The sequence below is a fragment of the Sorex fumeus genome, unplaced genomic scaffold (genome assembly GCF_029834395.1).
Source record: "Sorex fumeus unplaced genomic scaffold, SorFum_2.1 ptg000093l, whole genome shotgun sequence".
Taxonomy (NCBI): Eukaryota; Metazoa; Chordata; class Mammalia; order Eulipotyphla; family Soricidae; genus Sorex; species Sorex fumeus.
In genome coordinates, this window is record NW_026606150.1 from 6,824,990 (window position 1) to 6,846,566 (window position 21,577).

Sequence of the window (21,577 nt, forward strand, 5' to 3'; positions counted from 1 at the left end):
GGTATAACCAGTAATTTATAGTAGAAGCATATAGCCATAAACTTGACTTTTTATAAAAAGACCTAAAGAAAAAAAACAAAGAAAATGTGTCTTCAGCAATATAAAATAAATTGTTGTGGTCTTCAGCAATATAAAATAAATTATTGTGGGACTGTTACGGAGACAGGCTTGAGGAGTGGTTGAGAAAATGGAGACAATGGTGGAGGGAAGGTGACAGTGGTGGTGGGAATTGGTGCTGAAACATTGAATGCCTGTAACAAATCATCATGAACAACTTTGTAAACCACGGTATTTAAATAAAGAGGGGGAGAAAAAAGAAAATGTCTATATGTGACATATGCACAGTGTGGTAAAATAACACAAGCACTTAAACTTTGGGGTTTTTTTGGCTTTTTGGGTCACACCTGGCAATGCACAGGGGTTACTCCTGGCTCTGCACTCAGGATTTACTCCTGGCGGTAGCTCAGGGGACCATATGGGATGCTGGGAATCAAACCCAGGTTGGCCACGTGCAAGGCAAACGCCCTACCCGCTGTGCTATCACTCCAGCCCCAGCATTTAAACTTTTTAAAAGCATTTCCTGAGGTTTATTCTGAACCAAATGGGAGGTACATGCTGACAAATCACAAAGGATAAGTTAAGCAAATGGGGCAAAGAATGGTTGTTGGCATAGACAAGACAGCTTCAGGCAGCTGTCAGTGGTGGCTTAGAGGTGCTCTGCTCCTCTCAGTGCCTGGGACAGTGGTGAAGAAGTTGAGCATACAGTAAATGTTGCTGATATTTTTACTATACGTACATACATACATACATACATACACACACATATAGTGTTTTAGGGCACATCTGACTCCTGGCTCTGTGTTCAGGGATCACTCTTGGTGGTGCTCAGGGGACCATGTGTGGTGCCAGGGATTACATACAAGGCAAGCACCTTACCCACTATATTATCTTTGACTGTTAATTTTTATTTATTATTATTGTTGTTGTTTTGGATTTTGGGTCACAAAGGCAGTGCTCATGTATTACTCCTGACTCTGTGCTCAAGGATCACTCCTGACAGGCTCGGAGACCAAATGGGGTGTCGCAGATCAAATCCATGTCAGCCGTATATAAGGCAAACACCCTACCCTCTGTACTATCTCTCTGGTCCAGCTGTTGATTTTAAATGAGGGTAAATTACATTTCCTGAATAATTCCAATTTTGACAATCAACATTTAAAGAAACAACAATTTCCATGCAATTCCTATTAAAATAAGGACTCACTTGTTGAGTAACGAGATTTAACTTTGCTGGTACTGGCAAAAATCTTCCTACTAAAGTAGTCATTGGTTTAGGGACCTCTGTAAGGAAGACAATTAAAATTAACTGACAGCATATATTGTTCTTTTCCCATTTTCACATGTTAAAAAGCATAAAATGATGTTTTGTGGATTTATGTCATGTAAAAGCCACTTAAATTTATCTTAATCCTGTTTATATTTTCTATTGTATAAAACTTTTTTAGGTCAATGTATTTTATGTGTGAGGCTGTTACTTATTACACTCATTTTCTTTATATTAAAAGCTACTTGAATTGTCAGGTTAGTCTATGTAAAAAAAAAAAAAACTGCCTAGTGCCCACATTCCCAAATTGTGTGTGAAGGAGCCCTGTAGCGCCTCAGGAACTCATCAGGGATTCATTAGCTATTTGACATTTTCAAAGAAAGAAAGCACAGCGACATCTGTTGGACACAGTATGAACTACTTTGAATATCTGTGGCATCTCTTCAAGTCGCTACAAAGTTGTTAGGATATAAATACTTATTGGGGGGTTGATACTTAACTATAACTGATAGAGTTGTTAATATTTTTTGTCTAGAGACCTGTGATAAACATTTATAATACAATAAAGACCCTGTAAACCTTCTGAGTCTTAGTCGAAGGAGAAAGATGAGTTTCTTAAATCTCATTTACTCGAAGCTTATGAAACATTTCGGGGGAACAGGGTGGAAAGAAACATCTGACAGTGTTTGGTCACCTCCTGGCAGCATCTGGGGACGACACGGGGGTCTGTGTTCAGGATCACACTTGGGTCTGTATTCAGGGGCACCTGGCTCCTCTGTCCAGGGACCAGTCCTGGCAGTGCTTGGGAGACTATGTGGTGCTGAGATTCAAACCAGAGTGACAGCCACAGCTGCAAGTGAGGTCACCTCTGTACTATCCATAGGACCTGCTTATGCATCCTTGAATGATGCTACCTTAAGACTCAGATCTAACAGGGTGCATCTATTTTCTGCTGATATATGATACATACATGCAGCTTATTAAAAAGGGGGAGTCATTAGATAACAAGGGACTATATTCGGAGAACATATCAAAAATTGTTAATCTAGTCATTAGGATTCTTGCTTTATGCAGAAGAAACAGAATCAAGAGAGAAGCTCTCCAAGCTATTAGAGAGGGTCAGATGAAGACAGAAAATATGAAACTGACACATAGCAAAGGGCTTCTGAAGACCAAAGCCCTAATTCTGCTTCTTCATCATAGAAAAGAAAATATCTTGATGGCATTTTATCTGTACCTGGATAAAAAGACTTTGGGGATGGAGAGTCCAACTCTTTCTTTATTCCCTGCACATCAAAGGCCCAGTGAAATGACATCTTGGCAAGGTCAGTGAATCATCTGATAATGTGATATTCTTGCTAACTCAAGGTTTAGGGTAACATACTTGTGAGTCATCTACAAAGAGATGTCTAGTTTTCAACAATTAGTGTCAAACTTTTGTAATGATCCTAAAACTGTATCATCTCATACTTAATCACTCATAAGGCATTTCAGAACAATCAAGTACTTATAGGTCATTTACTACTGCACTAAAGATGTTTCTGAACAGACAAATGTCAGATAAGTGAGCATCATAGTAACTTCAGAACTCATAGTGAGTTAGGTTAGAATAATAACAGCTTCGCTTTCACTTTTACTTTATATACAAAAGTCAAATACATTAACTTATCACTTTACATGAGATACAATATGTTTTTAATAAATTCACTTTATACCTGACTGTAGATAGTTATTTTGGTCTTGATATTGAGGAACTAAATGAAGTGCTTTTAGTTCTCTTGTGCCAGAATTATCTATACACAGCATTTGCGTACCACCTTTCAATTGACATATCACCTAAAATTTAAAAAAGATAATCAGATTTCATTTTTAAAGCTATCCAGTAATATAAGCCTGAATAAACTTAAAACTAAGAAAACATCTTTAATCCAGAATTTAAGTTTTAATGAAAAAATGGGAGACTTTTTAATTTCTTACTCCATAGTAACATGGTCTGTGGAATCTTTGGAGGTAACAAGAGGGGACCTCCAGGAAATATTTTATGAGCTGTATTCAGTGTGCTAATAAAAGTTCTTGTTCATACCCTTCTTGACAGTTATCTGGCCACTAAAGTTTAGGGTAAAGAGTACTAATAAAAAAAATTTTAAAAAAAAGAGTGGGTGATACATAACAGAGATCGTTCTCCTGCCTTTACACTCCAGCTACATGAAAAGCAAGAGTTAACTCTAATAAATACATTATCCCTCCTGATTTTATTTCTTATCTCTGTAGTGGATCACGTATATAGCATAATATTTCATTTTATGACAGTTCTTGGAGCGATAGCACAGCGATAGGGCGTTCGCCTTACAAGCGGCCAACATGGCCGACCCGAGTTCGATTCCTCCGCCCCTCTCGGAGAGCCCGGCAAGCTACCGAGAGTATTCGACATGCCAGACACAGTAACAACAAAGTCTCCAATGGAGACGTTACTGGGCCCGCTCGAGCAAATCGACGATCAACGGGAGGGCCTTTACCTTTACACATTATTAGTATTTATGGTATTTTTTTAAATGGCCATTTATTTCCTACAAGTACAACTTGAAAGATTAATTCAAGTACTGAAAAAATACCAAGAAACCACATCTATCTTCCTACACTTGCCAAACACTGAGATTGCCTAGCTGGATTCTAACCATAATTCCTCAGCAAACTAAAAGCAACATAAGGACAGTGGTAACTGTCCTTTAAGCACTTGGTGGTGGTGAGTGCAATAACTGTGTACACCAAAATTATACATGTTAACAACATTAGAACCATGATACCTAAACTATAATAATTATTTTGACTTTTTGTGGGGGTCACAACCTGACTTTCCTCAGTCAGGGACCATTCCTGGCGGGCGTGGGGGAACCATATGGGGTGCTAGCAATCCAGCCCAGGTCACCTGCATACAAAGCAAGCACCTTACCCGCCGTACTATCTATATAGCCTCTAAAGTAATTTTTTTTGAAGAAAATGAAATCATCAACCAGCCTGTAGAGTCCTTCAGTCTACCACACCAGTCTAGACAGCAGAGATGGAGCATTGCCTGAGGCAGCCTGTCTGAGGAAATGCAGCATGAATACAAAGGCAAGAGAAGCAGTGGTTTGTGAGCAGTCTCTAATTCTGGTGGGAAAGTCACAAATAACCAGAAAGACTATGGTTTTGCGTTGGGTTTCCTAGATAGTAAAGGTAAAGGTAAAAGGTAAAGGCCCTCCCATTGATCGTCGATTTGCTCGAGCGGGCCCAGTAACGTCTCCATTGGAGACTTTGTTGTTACTGTGTCTGGCATATCGAATACTCTCGGTAGCTTGCCGGGCTCTCCGAGAGGGGCGGAGGAATAGAACTCGGGTCGGCCCTGTTGGCTGCGTGCAAGGCAGACGCCCTACCCGCTGTGCTATCGCTCCAGCCCTAGATAGTAAAATTAATATAAACTCAAAATATGTGATACAAATAATAGCACGGATAGATCTCATGGTAAGAAGATTCAGAGGAACACTCATGTTCAGTAGGAATTTTATTTATGTTTGGGGAAAAGTTATTATTTTTTTTAATGTGGTGCTGAGGATCAAAGATAGGACCTCACATATGTAATCTACCTCTTAGTCACATCCTCAGCATGTATCTGGATGATAACAATATACTCACATTTACCATAATCATATACCTTCACACATGCATTTTAAAAAAACACTGGGAGAAATCTCAGGCCTCTATTGCACAACCCTAGGCTCTGCCAACCCCTCAGGGAGTGTAGTATCATTACTCAGTAGTCTAATGGCATTTTCTAGAAAGATTCTCATCCTGTGTGTAAACACACAAAAAAGGACAGGCAAGGGGGACGGCAGCACGGGCAAGGGGGACGGCAGTGGCCTATCTCTCCTGCCGCCCGCGTTCAGTAGTCTCAGGCCATTTCCCCAGTCGGTGGTACTCTCCCTAACTAACATGCAATGTGCTCATTTTTGTATTGCTAAGATCAAGAAGAAATGAGAATTTTTGATGGGAAAGAAACATTAAAAAGCCTCTCTGTCCTTCTTTAAATAGATAAGACAACCCAAACTGCTGATCAAAACAGTAACTGGAACAACTGTGGGCCTTGCAACAAGGGCCAAACACTTAGCATAAAATTAAGACACGTTTTCTTTGGCATTATTACCATTGGATTAGAGTCTTTCTTCTGAGAGCAGCTGGAAGTGTCTTCTGCTTCTTGTGATGAAGGGAACTTGCAACAGTTTTCCTGAGCAAGAGCATTCTGGAAAGTTGCTTCCTCTGGACTATTACCTGTAGTAGTACCACCTATTTCTTTTATTTCAACCTGAAAAAAAAATCGTGCAAATTATACTGTGGACAATTGTTGGTGTGTGTGTGTGTGTGTGTGTGTGTGTGTGTGAAAGCCAGGGCCTCACACATACATTCAACCACTGAGCCAGATCCCTTGGTCTGGAAGTTACATTTCAGGGGGGAGCACATTGCTCAGGGCTCTTCCTGGTTCATTGGGGAATGCTCTGGGGACCATGTTATGCTGTTTTAGGGACTTAACCTGGGCTTCCTATATACAAAGCTTGTGCTCCAGCTCTTTTGAACTATCTCCATGCTGGAGCGATAGCACAGCGGGTAGGGCGTTCGCCTTACACGCGGCCAACATGGCCGACCCGAGTTCGATTCCTCCGCCCCTCTCGGAGAGCCCGGCAAGCTACCGAGAGTATTCGATATGCCAGACACAGTAACAACAAAGTCTCCAATGGAGACGTTACTGGGCCCGCTCGAGCAAATCGACGATCAACGGGAGGGCCTTTACTTACTTACTTACTTACCATGATTCAGAAGTTATCTTTTTAAAAAGTGCCTCTCTTACTATTAACAAACACTTATGTAATGAATATAGAATTTTTCAGCCCCATACAACCAATATATGAAGTAGGCACTATAGTGAAATCAGAGTTTTACAGAAGAGATACAAAGATATGTATGTCAAAGTGAATTTCTAATAAAATTAGCAATTCACCTTGAGTATTTACTGAATTGTTTATATATATATATTTTTTCACAACTGGCGATGATCAGGGGTTACTCCTGGCTTTGTACTCAGGAGTTACTGCCTGGCAGTACTCAGGGGACCATATGGGATTCTGGGAATTGAACCCGGGTCAGGTGCGTGCAAGAGAAATGTCCTACCCGCTATAGTATCGCTTCATCCTCCAAGTTTTTATATTTTTAAATATCCCACTAAACCTATTCATACTAGGGTCAGAGTAATAGTACAGTGGGTGAAGAGTTTGCTTTGCATGTAGCTGACTCGGGTTCAAAAGCAGAGGCCCAAGCTCCTGCTTCTGTGGCTTATGATCTTCAAACTTAGACTGGATAGCTCAACACCAATTCAAAGTGCTCTACAAAGACTTCATTTGTAGCTGATTTTTAATTTACTGCAATGACTTAGTGACTCAGGAATGAAAGGAATTTTCCAAAGTGAATCCTTTGGGGAATCAGCAATTTTGCTTAGGATCCTTCAGTTCCTTTCAAAACTGATCGTTTCCAATGCAGCTGAAAACTGCCCGTGGCTGTCCACAGTTGAGAGTACTCAGCAAAACTGGCAGCAATTTACTCTATTATCTACACTTGAGCTATATTATCTACTCTTGAACAATCACTGTTAACAGCTTAACAACTTGGTGTCAAGGCTTGGGAAATACCGCTATTAACTGTGGCAGTTTGCTGAGAACTAGAGGCTTAGACAAGTGAAGGGGGAACCTGTGAAATGCGAACACAGGAAAAGTCAGCGACACTGTTCCCGCTGGTTGCTCTACCCGGGATTAGAATAGCTGGTCCTAAACGGGGCCTCGCTGCTACCCCCCTGCTACGCCTGGGGGCCTCTTTCCCACATGCTCCTGCAGGGGGCAGGATTTGGACCATCCAGCCACAACTCCATCCACCCACAACTCCATCCACCCTTGGACAGAAATAACAGCAATGGGGTGCATGAATCCGCTGCGGGGAAGTTGGGGCCCCACGGGGTGTGTAGACTGGCCGGGTGGACGGGGCCCTCGGGGTTGAGGCCTGACGTCGGGGCGTGCGGGGGTTGGCGCGCGGGCGGGCGGTCCCGCATCTTACTGGGATCACGCGCACCCCGGGGTGCGCGGCGCCGTCGCGGGCCCAGGCGCCCAGGGGCAGCACGGCAGGGCTCCGGTGGGGTGTCAGCAGCGACGAGAGGAAATGCACGTTGTAGGAGGGCGGCGGCGGCGGCGGCCCCGCGGGCAGCGCAGCATCCTCCAGCGGGTGCAGTTCCGGGAGCCCCGGGAAGTCGGCCAGGGCGCCGTCCTCGTCCGCGCCGTCCACCAGCAGCTCGACCTTCACCTTGCTCTTGCCGTCGGGGGGCGGCGGCGGGTTGAAGGCGTGCAGCAGCGGCTCCCTGGGGTCAGCGGCGCTCAGGTAGGCGTCCTTGAACACCTGGAACTCCTCCTCCTCCTCCTCCTCCTGCTTCACCGCCGCCGCCGGCTTCAGCGCCAACGCGTCGCCCACGAACGGGCCCTCGGCGCCGAACAGGTCCCCCACCATCGCGTCCTCGGGGTCCAGCAGCGGCGCCTCCTCCATGGCCGCGCGGGTTCCTGCAGCACCTGCAGACAGACACGTCGTCCCGAGGGGGTCCCAATTGAGGGCTGAGGGGGCGGTTCCCGAGGGGTCTCGGGGTCCCACCTGAGGGCTGTGGGGGCGGTTCCTGGGGGTCCCACCTGAGGGCTGTGGGGGCGGTTCCTGGGGTCCCAACTGAGGGCTGTGGGGGCGATTTCTGGGGGTCCTAACTGAGGGCTGTGGGGGCAGTTCCTGAGGGGTCTCGGGGTCCCACCTGAGGGCTGTGGGGACGGTTCCTGGGGGTCCCACCTGAGGGCTGTGGGGGCGATTTCTGGAGGTCCTGAGGGCTGTGGGGGCAGTTCCTGAGGGGTCTCGGGGACCCACCTGAGGGCTGTGGGGGCGATTTCTGGGGGTCCTGAGGGCTGTGGGGGCAGTTCCTGAGGGGTCTCGGGGTCCCACCTGAGGGCTGTGGGGGTGGTTCCTGGGGTCCCACCTGAGGGCTGTGGGGGCGGTTCCTGGGGGGTCCCACCTGAGGGCTGTGGGGGTGGTTCCTGGGGTCCCACCTGAGGGCTGTGGGGGCGGTTCCTGGGGTCCCACCTGAGGGCTGTGGGGGTGGTTCCTGGGGTCCCACCTGAGGGCTGTGGGGGCGGTTCCTGGGGGTCCCACCTGAGGGCTGTGGGGGCGGTTCCTGGGGTCCCACCTGAGGGCTGTGGGGGCGGCTCCTGAGGGGCACGGGGGTCCGCCGGCTGGGGGTCGTGGGGGTCTCTGCTGAGGGGATGGGAGTCCCCACCCGCTGTGGACGACTCCACTGTCGGAGACGGTTCCCGAGGAGAATGGGGGTTGTGGGGCGCTACCTGAGGGTCAACGGGGGTCCCCTCCTGAGGGGGAACCGGGGGCTGCTGGCTGCGGGGGCTGTTGGGGGCGCCGCCTGTGGGCTCACGGGGGTCCCCGCTGCCGACGGGGCGGTTCCCGAGGGGGTGGGCGTGGGCGGCCACCCCGAGCTCCGGAGGGGCTCACAGGGGCTCCCGCACTCCCGGGGCGCTGGCGGGAGGGAAGCCCCGTGGGGTTCGCCCCGAGGGGCCCCCGGGAGACAGGCCCGCCCTCCCCTCCCTGCCGGTGACGGGGTCCAGGCACCTGCGGGGCGCCCCGTCCCGTCTCCTCAGCTCCTCAGCGCGACCCGCCTGTCTGCGAGCACAGAGCGAGCGGCGGTTGGCGGTTGAGGGGGGCGTGGCCGAAAGAGGGCGTGGTCGAGGGGCGTGGTCGAGGGCGGGGCTTCTTGCGGGCGGGGCAAGGTCCGGAGGGCGGGGCCGGGGCTGGTGTCCGAGTGGAAGCAAAAGCTGCCGGCTCAGTGGGAGACTCGGGGGGCCCCAGGACACCACCCCTGCTTTGTGCTGCCACAGCTGCTGCTGGCTACTCTCCCTTTGGAGCTCGGGATCATGTGGGATAAACCCCCACCCAGAGGGCGAGGCGTGCCTTCACACTTTGGAGTTACCTCTCCTGCCTGACCTTCTTTTCTTTTTTTCCTTTATTTATTTATTTATTTATCTATCTATTTAATTTAATTGTTTAAAGTGTGCTTATTTTGGGTGGCGCGATAGCCCAGCGGGTAGGGCGTTTGTTTGCTTTGCACACCGTCGACCCAGGTTCGATTCCTGTGCCCCTCTCGGAGAGCCCGGCAAGCTGCCCAGAGTATCTTGCCCACAAGGCAAAGCCTGGCAAGCTACCCGTGACGTATTTGATATGCCAAAAAAGGAACAAGTTTCACAGTTTGTTGTGAGATGTTATTGGTGCCCGCTCAAGCAAATCGATGAACAACAGGAGGACAGTGCTACAGTGACATTTTGGGTTACTTCTGGCTCTGCACTCAGGACTTACTGCTGGTGGTGTTTGGGGGACCATATGGGATGCTGGGAATCAAATCTGCCATATGCAAGGCAAATGCCCTACTTGCTGTACTATTTATTGCTTCAGCCTTCTGACCTTAGTTTTTTGTTTTTGTCTTTTGTTTTGTTTTATTTTGCTTTTTAGGTCACACCCAGCGATGCACAAGGTTTTCTCCTGGCTCAGCACTCAGGAGTTACTCCTGGCGGTGCTCAGGGGACCAGATGGGATGCTGGGGATCCAACCCGGATTGACCGCATGCAAGGCAAACACCCTACCTGCTGTGCTATCGCTCCAGCCCACTGACCTTAGTTTTTTAAAAATATTTTTGAGCCACAGGTGGCAGGCATGCTAGAGGCTTGCAAGTGCTAATTCCCACCTGAGATGATCACCTCAGGTCCTTGGTGCTGGAGCTCCAGCTATGTAACAAAACAGGGTGTCCCTGGTGGGATGTGAGGCACATGGTTGGCATCCACAGAGCACTATGAACAGCAATACTATACACTTTAGCACCCAAGAAACCCCTAAAGGACGACTGGAAAGATAGTATAGGAGTTAAGGTGTTATGCCATCCCCAAAATTTCAAGAATTTTCCCCAGTTGAGAACTTCTCGATTTAAGACAACTAGGAGTTTCTCATCCAATTAATTGCCCTGAGTCTTTAAATTGACTTTAAAAGATATAATGAAGGAGTGAGATTAATACCCAAGAATAGCTGAGATCAGCACCAGGAGGATTACTCCATAACTTAGAGGCCAGCCGGGTATCCTAGAGGAAAGGGCAGTTCAGATAGAGAAGGGAGCACCAAATAAAGGATGTTTGGAGGATCCTCCCAGGAGGGGAGATGCATGTCGAAAGTAGACTATGGACTGAACATGTTTGCCACTCAATGCCTCTTTTGCAGACCACAACACCCAAAAGGAAAGAGAGAACACAGGGGATTGCCCTGCCACAGAGACAGGGGGGATGGGGGGATGGGGGTGGGAGGGATATTATCCATGGTGGTGGAAAATGGGCACTGGTGGAGGGATGGGTATCTGATCATTGTATAATTGAAACCAAAGCACAAAAAATTGTAAATCTACAACTTTAAAAAAAATAAAATAAAATAAAGGGAAAAAAAAAGATATAATGGCGGGGCTGGAACAATAGCACAGCGGGGAGGGCATTTGCCTTGCATGCTGCCGACCCGGGTTCAATTCCCAGCATCCCATATGGTCCTCTGGGCACCGCCAGGGGTAATTCCTGAGCGCAGAGCCAGGAGTAACCCCTGTGCATCGCCGGGTGTAACCCAAAAAGCAAAAAAAAAAAAAAAAAAAGATATAATGGTGGGGCTGGACTGATAGCACAGCAGGTAGGACATTTGCCTTGCATGCGGCCAACCCGGGTTCGAATCCCAGCATCCCATTATGGTCCCCTGAGCACTGCCAGGAGTAATTCCTGAGTGCAGAGCCAGGAGTAAGTGTGACCCAAGAAGAAAAAAAAAGAAAAACAAAGTAAAAGATATAATGGGCCTGGAATGTGACTCAGCAGTAATGTGCTAGCTTCACAGGGCCAGGTCCCTGGCATTGCAAAAAAAAAATATTAAAGAATGAAATGTAATTATAATCAAGTTCTGACACTGGCGTTCCTGCTGTACTAACAACTTAATCTGTGTTCCTAGCAACCAGCAGGTTCCAAACATTCCCGACTAGAAGCCTGCACTAAGTAGACTTCCTGCCTCAGGAACAATCTACTTCCTGTGCCACAGAAATAATCTACTTCCTGGGAGCTGGTGGCTGCAGCTTCCCTGCAGGGCAGGTCGCCCAGAGTGTTTGAGGTCTCCTGAGATGAAAACCAGTGGAGCTTCAGACCATTCCTAATTCATGCTGTACGTGCGTGTAACTGGATGGGGTGACCCTTATCTACTGCAACCGGGAAGGGGTGTGCAAAGTGGGCCCACGGATTCTCTCCAACCCTCATTGTGAACCCCTCCCTGACCCCCAGCCCAGAGCAGCATCTGGCCCGTGGGAGTCTCTCAATCGGTATCTGACCCACTGACACACCAGGCCCCATTTTCCTGGTTCTGAGTCAGCCATACGCTCTACAAATGGCACTGGAGAGCCAGCTGGACCCCGCTAGCCTCAACGTCAAAGCCCCGTGGAAGGGGCCCAAGTGGCAGAGCGCCCTCCTTGCAGGTCTGAGGCTACAAACTGAGCCCCCCCAAGGATGGCAGGGAGCGGACCCGAGCACTTCTCCTTGAGGCCTCTCTCAGAAACCAAATTTGGTGGACGTGACTGAAAACCTGCGAAAGGGGAATTCCACCGGGTAGAGCATTTGTCCTGTGTGTGCAAGGCCCTGGGTTCCATCACAGGCACGTGGAGGACGTTTGAGCTGATCCTGTGCAGACATCCGGCACCAGAAGGAAGCATCTCAGCAGCAGAGGCTGTGAAGCTTGGTGGTGTGCTCACGTGAGTGTGCAGGAGGGCATAGGTGGCATCTACTTGGCACACATGGCAGAATGTGACATACGAGTGGCAGGGTCCGGAGGTTCTGTGTGCTTGCCGAGGGGGTGCAAACGAGCCACGGTGTGAGCACAGGGTCTTCCACAGAGTTGGTGCCTTCTAGATCCTTCTAGATCCAAGCCCAGGTTGGACCCCAAACTCCACCTAGTTCAGTGGAATGGGATTCTACCACATCTAAAAAGTTAGCCAGGGGCCGGGGCAACAGTACAGCGGATAAGGCATTTGCCCTGCATACAGCCCACCTGGGTTCAATCCCGGCATCCCATATGGTCTCCCAAGCACTGCCAGGAGTAATTCCTGAGTGCAGAGCCAGGAGTAAACCCTGAGCATTGCTGGTGTACCCAAAAAGAAAAAAAAACAGCTGCCCTTCTCCACACATGCACAAAATACACTACACACTTCGTATATACACACACACACACACACACACACACACACACACACACTATTCATGTACTCTCCTGTCACACACATGCACCCTCAGTCACAAGCCTCAGTTTCTCACTCAGATTCCAAGTGCTCAAGTTTGAGGCCTGCAAGATGCCTCAAAAGGCTGGAGAACGTGCTTGGAAGACAAGGGGCCCTGAGATCGCCGACCCCCCTGGCCCCCTGAGCAACAGCCAGTGGTAGAGCTCCAGTGACACCCAGCTGAGGAGACCCAAAACTACAAAGCCAAACCAAGCACCCAAACTTCCCAGCCCACTTAGAACCTCCTTCCTGTGAGCAAAGAGACAGAAAACGGGTGCTGCAGTAGACAGAGATTAATGGTTTATTAATGGTAACATTCGTGCTGCACTCTAAGATGTACATCCAAAGGAACGGACGGTATTTACATGCAACGGAGAGTCGAGGGTTACAAGTTCAAGCCACAGCTCCGTCAAGACCATGGCTTGTTCCAAATTAAATTAAATACATAAAACTCCTACCTCCCCCTGTTGCCATGTACAAGAGAAACCCACTCTTCTTCCTTCGCGTGAAGAACACAAAATTACATCGATGACTGCTGATGAATAGGACGCGGAAAACACACGAGTCCAGAGACAAGCCGCGGACATGCGGGCCGACTCACGGTCAACACTCAGTGGATGGACAGACAGGCGAGTGGTGGACAGTGCTGGCCTTGGAGCTCCAGGGGCAGCCCCCTCCGCTGGACAGAGGTGGCCGGGGGAGGGCCCTCCTTCCCTCCTAAATGCTCCCGACAGATGGCAGATGAATTGGGGGTGGGGGTGGGGGGTGAAATGGTTGATTTTTTTTAAAAAAAAAAAAACTGGCTTTATTTTTCTTCAAGAGCAAAGAAACCGGTGGCCCGTTCCGGTGAGGCTTTCTGTGGCTACGCAGAGGAGCTGTGTCTTATGCAAGGGCCTGGCGTCTGCCTCAAGGGCTGGGCCCCTCGGGGTGGACGGTCCACTGGGTGGGTGGGGGGGGGGAGCGGTGGCCAGCAGGACACAGCCCAGAGGCTGCTCGGCTTAACGCCCACAGTCCTGCGGTGGGCGGAGTCCTGGACATTGTGTGGGGTGGCGTGCTGGCGTTTGGGGTCAGTCGGACACCTCTGAGGAGGATCGTCCCGCCGGGTGGTGGCTGTGCTCCAGCTGGCCCCGGTATGGGCCCAAGAATGGGCCAGGTGGGCACCTGCTGCCCCGTCTCGGGTCCTACCCCTCCTCCTCCCCGCCAAGGCCCAGATGACGTTCTCCTCAGCAGGCTCTGGACACAGCGTCTCACTGTCCCTTTCTGCGCATTCCTACTTCTGTGGCTTCCTAATGGAAGCTGGCAGGGGAGTGCTGGGGCCTCCCAGGGGCGGGACCCCCAGGGAAACCCCCAGACCCTCACCCATCCCCCCCACCCCAGCCCTGCTGTGAGGGCCGTCTTTGTTTAAGGCACTGGGGTCTTTAAAGACATGCGGGTTCCGTGAAATGAAACAGGGCATAGTATTCTCTTGTGTGGAGACACACTTGTGGGTCCCCCAGCGAGAGGGGGACGGGCAGGGCCAGGGACGCTCGGGGGACCCCGCGGTCTCCACAGCTGGTCGTTTTCAGTTAGTATGTTACGGGCGTGTCAGTGGTGAACGGTTAACATCTCTCGCTCTGACCAGGTCCTGTTCCAGGCCCGTGTGTGAGAAGTCACAGGCCCGCTAACACCTAAAGGATCACAACAATCTTTTAATCCCGTCACAAATACAAGTGGAATCAAAACCTCCCAGGGAGGACCAAAGTCTCCCTGAAGCCACAGGCCTGCCCGGGAGGGGCCGCAGATGCGATGCCCCCCCCCACCTCGGGATGGAGTCCGATGAGAGCACCCCAGTTTGGCGAGAAGGAAAACCCTAGCGTTTTTCGAGGAGCAAGTTTGCACCGCGCACGGCAGCCGGGCTTGGCGGCCACAGCGTTTGGTTTGATTTGGTTCCTCTCCAAGCTCGTCTTCCTTCCAGCCGCGGTCCCCAGGGGCGGTTACTTGGTGGAGTTGGACCCTAAGCTGAAGAGCCCGAGGATGTCCATCATGGCCTGCCTCACGTGCCCCCCAAAGCGGTGCGAGTCCTTGGGAAGCAAAGGCAGAGGTGCGTGAGCGTGGATGCGGGCACGGGCACCCAGGGGTAGGGCGGGGTGGGGGCCCTTCCCTCGCTGTCAAGGGGCCCTGGGCCCTGCCTGCCGGGTGTGGCCCACTGGGGAGACGGCGTCATAGGAGGGCTGGGGTGCTGGGCTAGGGGCACTGGAGCCCCCTGCCTCGTGCCCTGCACTCTCATCCCAGCACCCCTGTCCCCACCCAACGTCACAGAGTCCGAGTGACCCCACGCTCAGGAACTACGGGAGGAAACCATCGCTTCCCGCCAGACACGCGTTCTCAGCCATGGATGGAATTCTGAAATTCTCAGGGAACAAGGATGTGTGCCCTCCCCTCCCCCGCAAAAAAGAAAGATGAGATCTGAGATGAACAGGGTTGGGCTTACCGTCTCTGGGCAGGAGAACTTGGAAGAGATGTGGAAGTTGATGAGGTTCTCGCCCACAAGAATGTAGGACACCCCGTAACCGTCGTCTGCAACCTGCCGACAAACCCGACAATCAGCCCAGGGTTCAGGGGGCATTCCTAGCAGCCTGGGGCCTGTGCCTTGCATGCAGCTGACCCAGGTTCGATTCCCAGCATCCCATATGGTCCCCTGAGCACTACCAGGAGTCATTCCTGAGTGCAGAGCCAGGAGTAACCCCTGTGCATCGCCGGGTATGACCCAAAAAGGAAAAAAAAAATCCAGGACTGAGGAGAAAAGGGGGGGGACAAGCACAGGAGAGGCGGGAGAGGGGTGGGCACGGCCCCAGCCTCTTGCAGCCATCAGCAGGAACGCCTCTCTCTCATTTTTCCTTTCTTTTGTTTTAGTTTTGGGTAACACCCAGGGATGCTCAGGGCTGACTCCTGGCTCTGCCCTCAGGCGGTGCTTGAAGGGTCATACGGGATGGCGGGGATCGAACCCGGGTGGCCACGTGCAAGGCAAAAACGCTCTCCCCGCTGTCCTGTCGTTCCAGCCCCAGGATGCCCCTCACACCCCACAGTGCTCCCTGGGGCTGGGGGTCGCTCCCAGCAGTGCGGGGGCTCGAGCCCCGCCTCAACAAGGAAGTCTGTGCTCGTGCCTCTGGGGGGGTCCCCTGGCCCCCAGGAATGCCTTTGGTTAGGGCGGGCGCCAACAAGACAGCAAACGTTGGGTGCTCGGTAATGGGGGCCCAGCGGCAGCCCTGAGCACACGGGCACGGTCACTCACAGGCCCGAAGCCCCCTCCGCTGGACACGTATTCCGGGTTATTTTCCAAGTCGAACAGCTCCACCTGCTGCTGTGGCGTCTGGCTGGTGGACAGTCTCCACGGCTCCGACAGAACCTGGTGAGGGACATGAGAAATGGCCCCATGAGAGGGTCCCCGGCATCCTCTCTGTCTGCTCGGCCCGGGCATGGGTCCACCACCACCCGCGGGCTCCACAGGGTGGAACAGGTGGAGGTCAACATCCCCTGACCCCAAACACTTCTTCAGGCTCCCCACCCCGGAAGCTGCCTGAGCGGCAGGTCCCTGGAGGCCAGACTTGGAAACTGAGATCTGGTCAGTTTCCGGTGTGGCTTTGTGGCCCAACTGCATGTGTGAGGCCCCTGGGTCCAGCCCTGGAACCAGCCACATCTCTGAGTTCGAGCCCCGGCCAGCAACAAGCAAGCACGACCCCCTCGACCCCCCAACACCACCCCCACCAAACTGTAGGAAAGACAAAGTCAGAGCTGGAGAGAGAGGACAGAGGGCAGGGTGCTTGCCACGCACACAGCTGACCCGGGCTCCATCCCCTGCACCCCGTATGACACCCCGCTCCACCCCTGAGCCTGCCAGGAGTGACCCCTGGGCACAGAGTCGGGAGTATGCCCTGAGCACCGCCTGGTGTGGTTCCCAAAACAAAACCAAGACGGCCAGGAGGCAGGAAGTAGCTGGAGCACATGGTCTGAATACGGGGGTCGCGGGGTAGGGGCTGGGTCTGCTCCCCGGCTCCGCAGGACCCCCAGGGTTGTCTGCCGTGCTCAGCGCTGGTGAGTGCTGGGTTGTATTAGCTCAAGTCTGGTAGCCAGCCGATCCGGAGGTGTGCAAATGAGCACTGTCCAGTGAGAGCACCACGGGGGGCCCGGCAGGGTGGGGGGTGGGGCTGCCCAACACCTGCTTTTCACTGGACTCTCGGAATGGGGCGGGGGGGGAGCCCCAAAGGAGGGGCGGCTCACCTCCTTGAGGAAAGGGGACTCGACGGCCAGATACTTGGACACGACGTAGAGGCAGAAGAGGTGGCGGTCAATCCCGGAGCCGGTCATGGCCAGGCGGTAGAGCAGCTGGTGCTTCTCGGAGGCCAGTTTGAACAGGCAGCGCCTCTGCTCAAGCTAAATGACAGGCGGGTCAGCCGTGGCCAGGCAAAGAGGCCCTTTGGGGGAAGGTGGAGGGCGACTCTGGGACGGGCGACAGGACCGTCACCAGGAGGCCTGAGCGGAAGCCCCACTGGCCCTGCCGCAGGTGGGGAGCAAGGAGGCTGTCGGGAGGGGGGAGCCAGAGCTGGGGTCCCATCTGCAGGCAGGAAACGCCTCCTCCACATGGCCTGCACGGTCTCAGCAATGGCCTGGTCGGGCTGAGTCACGGCACGAGGGGACACAGCCCTGGGGCCCACTGTGAGGCACTGACCCCCGATTCCCTTCAGGAGCGGCTCTGACGGGGCTTCAGCAACAGCTTGCAGTGCACACGGGTCCCTCAAGACCATCTCTGACAGCCCGGGGCATAGCTGGGCCTTGGTTGCACACGAATGAGTGGGGCACCAGCCCCCCATTTTCAGCTGCGTCTCTGATCCTATCCCCAGTGACTCAACATCCCCAGCCCCCCACATGCCTCAGTCGGCTGAGCTGGGATTGCTGGGCAGGCTCTGAGTGGACCCCAATGGCCACACCCTTATGTCTGAGAACGCAAGGTGGGCCTTTGGGCTGGAGTGACAGCCCAGCAGGGAAGGTGTCTGCCTTCTATGCAGCTGACACAGGTCAATTCCCGGCATCCCATATGGTTCCTGGAGCCCTGCCAGTAATAATTCTTGAACTCAGAGCCAGGAGTAACCCCATGAGCATCACGGGTGTGGCCCACAAACAAACAAACAAACAAAAAAACAAAAGAAAAGGGGGGGAGCCAGTGGTGATGCTGACAGAGGAGGGTCCTGAGCACAGGGTTGCACACAGGTGGCCTTGGGTTCCGACCCCAGCACGAAAAAATGACGCTTGCTCATGAATGCAAACGTTCCGGACGAGCCACGTCAAACCATTCCCTGACTGATCCTTTCAATGGCCGTGGTCTGACCCCACCTCAGGGCGGGTCACTGCTCTCCTGGTCTCTCTCTTTGCTATGACCTGACAGTCACCTGAGGATATCCCTCAGCTGGGCTCCAGGGCTCCCAGGCAGGGTGTGGGGGCCAGAATCTGCTCTGAAGTGACTCCCTGCACCCACAAGCCCCATCCCCACACCCAGAACCCTGCTCAATGCCCCGTGCTGCGGCTGCCTGCTGGGGTTCGGTCCCCCTGCTGGGAAGGCCCCCTCATCCGCACTTGTGAGCAGAGGGAGGAAGGGAGGAGGAGCCAAGGGCGGGGCCCTGAGAAGGAGGGGGTAGAAGGGGTGGGGTCCGGAGAGAAGGAGGGGGCAAAAGGGGGCGGGACCCCAGGTGAAGGAGGCGGGACAGAAGGGGTGGGGCCCAGAAGGGGCGGGGCCGGGAGAAGGGGCGGGGCCCTGGAGGAAGGGGCGGGGCCAGAAGGGGCGGGGCAGGTGGGCTGAAACAGAAGGGGCGGGGCGGGGGAAAGGTGTGGGCCTCTGGTAGAGGGGGGCGGGGCCTCTGGGAGTGGGGCATTGTGTGAGGGGCGGGGCCTCAGGAGAAGGGGCGGGGACTCTAGGAGTGGGGCATTGTGTGAGGGGCGGGGCCTCAGGAGAAGGGGTGGGACCTCTGGGAGTGGGGCATTGTATGATGGGCGGGGCCTCAGGAGAAGGGGCGGGGCCCAGGGAGAAATGGAGAGGGGGTCAGGAGAAGGGGCTGGGGGGTTGCGGCCCTGGTAGAAAGGGGCGGGGCCTCTGGGAGGGGGTGTTGCATGAGGAGCGGGGCCTCGGGAGAAGGGGTGGGGACTCTGGGAGGGGCGTTGCGCGAGGGGCGGGGCTTCGTGGAAGGGGCGGGGCCTCTAGGAGTTGGTGTTGCGTGAGGGGCGGAGCCTCGGGAGAAGGGGCGGGGCCCCAGGGAGAAGTGAAGTGGGGCTCAGGAGAAGGGGCTGGGGGTCCCGGGAGACGGGAGAGGGGGCCTGGGGCCCAATTACCGTCTTGGCAGGGTCCATCATGGCCAGCACGAAGGCGCAGGACTCGCTGGTGCAGGAGCGCACGGTCTCCGTCCGCCCCTCTCGGAAGAGCCGCGTCATGGACGCCTCGTAGGTCAGGCAGAACTTGCCCATGTCCTGGGGGGGGCAGGGGGTGTCAGTACCCGGCAGGCTGGCCCCATCGCCGGGCACCGGGGTGCGGCCCCGCCAGCTCTTGAGTCACCGCCCGGCTCTGCTGGGGCAGGGGTGTGGCAGGCGGGGACCCAGGGGTTAGCAAGGGCGCGCTGCGTTCGTTCCCAGGGGCCTCTTCCTGTCCTGCATGCCCCCCCATCACTCCAGGGACAGAGGTGGGGCCCGAGGCGGCAAGGGGCAGTTTGTGAGGCAGACAACATCCCTCAGGACATCCGGGGCTACTGGGTGCCTGGCACCGGCCCCAGTGACCACGGGTGACAGAGAAACCCAGGAACAAGGTGCATCTGAGAAGTTGGGGGAGTGGAGTACCCCCAGGTGGGCTATGATAGTGGACAGTGGTCACCAGTCACTCCCTCTGGCACGCTGAAAATCCCCACTGGTGGCCTGAGAACACCCCCACTCACAGCACCCCCTTATCCTGACCCCAAGTGCTCGGTCCCCCTCAGATGAGGTCCAAGCCCGCCCCAATTCTATTCTGGGGTAGGAGGCCCAGACTGTCACCGAACACCCATTCCGGGCTAGGGAGGAAGCTCCAAGGGTAGGGGCGGCCCGGTTTGATCCGTCCCCAGCCTAATAGCCCAGGAGGTGGAAGAGCAAACGGACCACTGTTCTATGATGCTCAAGGCCAAGGCCAAGAAGAGTCTAACCCTCAAGTTCCTTCTGGAGCTGGGAGGAGAGGGAGCAGCGGGAGGGGACCCGGGGTGGGAAATCCCTGGGCGTTTTAGTCATTCCACAGAGGTTAAGTGGGGGTCCAGGATGCAGCTCGTCCACGCCAAACCTTAATCACCGTGCGAGTGGTCAGCAGGGCCATGCACGCCGCCCCCCACTCGGATACCCCGCCCCCCATGCACAAACCCCTCTGTGCAAGCTGGGGCCACACCTGCAGCCTCACTTAACCTGCCACAAGCCGCCGCCGTTGCCAGCACATGGCCCGTATCTAAGGAGCAGAACCAGAGACAGAGACAGAGGCTGAGGGCCAGGCCACAGAGGGCAGGGGACAGACGGGAGGGAGGGAGAGAGGGATGGAGAGAGGGAGGGAGGGAGAAAGGGTTGGAGAGAGGGAGGGAGAGAGGGAGGGAGGGAGGGAGGGTTGGAGGGAGGGGAAGGGGGAGGGATGGAGGGAAGGACAGGGTTGGATGGAGGGAGGGAGAGGGGGAGGAGGAGCGAGAAAGAGAAAAAGAGAGAGAGAGAGAGAGAGAGAGAGAGGCAGGTGGCAGCAACCAGACACACGAGACGGCCACCCCTAAGCCACCAGGTGCTGCACCTTTGGGGGTGCCTGTTCCTCTGTAGCTCGCGTGCTCCTCCCCCCGGGGTCACGTGGGCAAGTGAGACAGGTGGCATCTCTGCCCTCACAGAGCCACCGGGGACTGGCTGGCTGGCTGAATGGTCTGGGGCGCATCAAAGCACGTGGGGCCTCGGGTTCCATCCACAGGAACCAGCAAACATTCTGACGGGTGATGCGCAGACAGACACAGGCAGCTCCGACTCTCATATGGGGCAGTGGGAGCCGTCCACGCCCAGAGGACACTGTCCACGCCCAGTGGGAGCTGTCAGGTTCAGCAGACACATCGGGGCTCTCTCAGGAGCGGGCAGGAGTCCTGGGGCACGGAACCAGTTGAGCTCCACACAGTTCAGTGCTGCGGGTACTTTGTCCCTGTACTTGGGGGACGGGGCAGTAACTTGGATCATAACTGGCATTACTGAATTTCCAAGAGTACTTGGAAACGGGCGGAACCGCTGGCTGAGCCTCTGAATGGACCCATGGAGCTATTTCACCACCAGAACACCCAGAAAGCCCCGGCAGGACCGAGGGGACAGGGCCACTGCCCACATCTGCACGCGGGGCTCCGGGGCGACCCCAGACCCTCGCAGCCCACATGGCAACACCACGGACACATGCGTGGATGGGGCCCATGGCCTGTGAGTTTCCCTCCACATGTCCCCACCATCATGTGATGAGGAGCCCCTGTATCCCCCCAGGAGCTCGAGGGCCAACTACCAGAAGCAGCCCCCCAGAAGCACACAGTACCTCTGGGCTGAATCGGAGCCCGGGACGGCTTCTAGCGGGCAGTGCGGACCTGCAGGGGCTGCCCAGGGTGCCAATCAGGACCCAGAATGAGCCCAGGTGCTCTTGATTCATCTTGGTTTATTCGGGGCCACTATCAACAGTTCCCGGGGGTCCCTATGTGGTGCCAGGAACTGCCCTGGGTCAGCGCTGCAAACCACTGCTGTAAGACCTAGACTAACTCTCTGCCTCCCCACCTCCAGAT

The 21,577-nt window shown here is 54.0% G+C and overlaps 2 protein-coding genes across 2 annotated transcripts in view; both read right to left on the reverse strand.

Moving 5' to 3' along the window:
• Window positions 1-7,933, reverse strand: part of TESMIN (testis expressed metallothionein like protein) — a 40,952-nt gene extending 33,019 nt beyond the window's left edge. Inside the window, exons 1-4 of the mRNA XM_056131999.1 lie at window positions 7,454-7,933; window positions 5,502-5,660; window positions 3,040-3,160; window positions 1,265-1,341 (exon numbers count right to left, since the gene is read on the reverse strand). Of these exons, the coding sequence (XP_055987974.1) occupies window positions 1,265-1,341; window positions 3,040-3,160; window positions 5,502-5,660; window positions 7,454-7,933 (837 nt within the window). The remainder of the gene's footprint in view (window positions 1-1,264; window positions 1,342-3,039; window positions 3,161-5,501; window positions 5,661-7,453) is intronic.
• A 5,106-nt stretch (window positions 7,934-13,039) lies between these two features.
• The window catches only part of CPT1A (carnitine palmitoyltransferase 1A), a 52,487-nt gene continuing 43,949 nt past the window's right edge, over window positions 13,040-21,577 (reverse strand). Inside the window, exons 15-19 of the mRNA XM_056131998.1 lie at window positions 19,119-19,253; window positions 17,019-17,171; window positions 16,033-16,146; window positions 15,232-15,324; window positions 13,040-14,821 (exon numbers count right to left, since the gene is read on the reverse strand). Coding sequence (XP_055987973.1) covers window positions 14,735-14,821; window positions 15,232-15,324; window positions 16,033-16,146; window positions 17,019-17,171; window positions 19,119-19,253 — 582 coding nt within the window. The 3' untranslated portion in view covers window positions 13,040-14,734. The remainder of the gene's footprint in view (window positions 14,822-15,231; window positions 15,325-16,032; window positions 16,147-17,018; window positions 17,172-19,118; window positions 19,254-21,577) is intronic.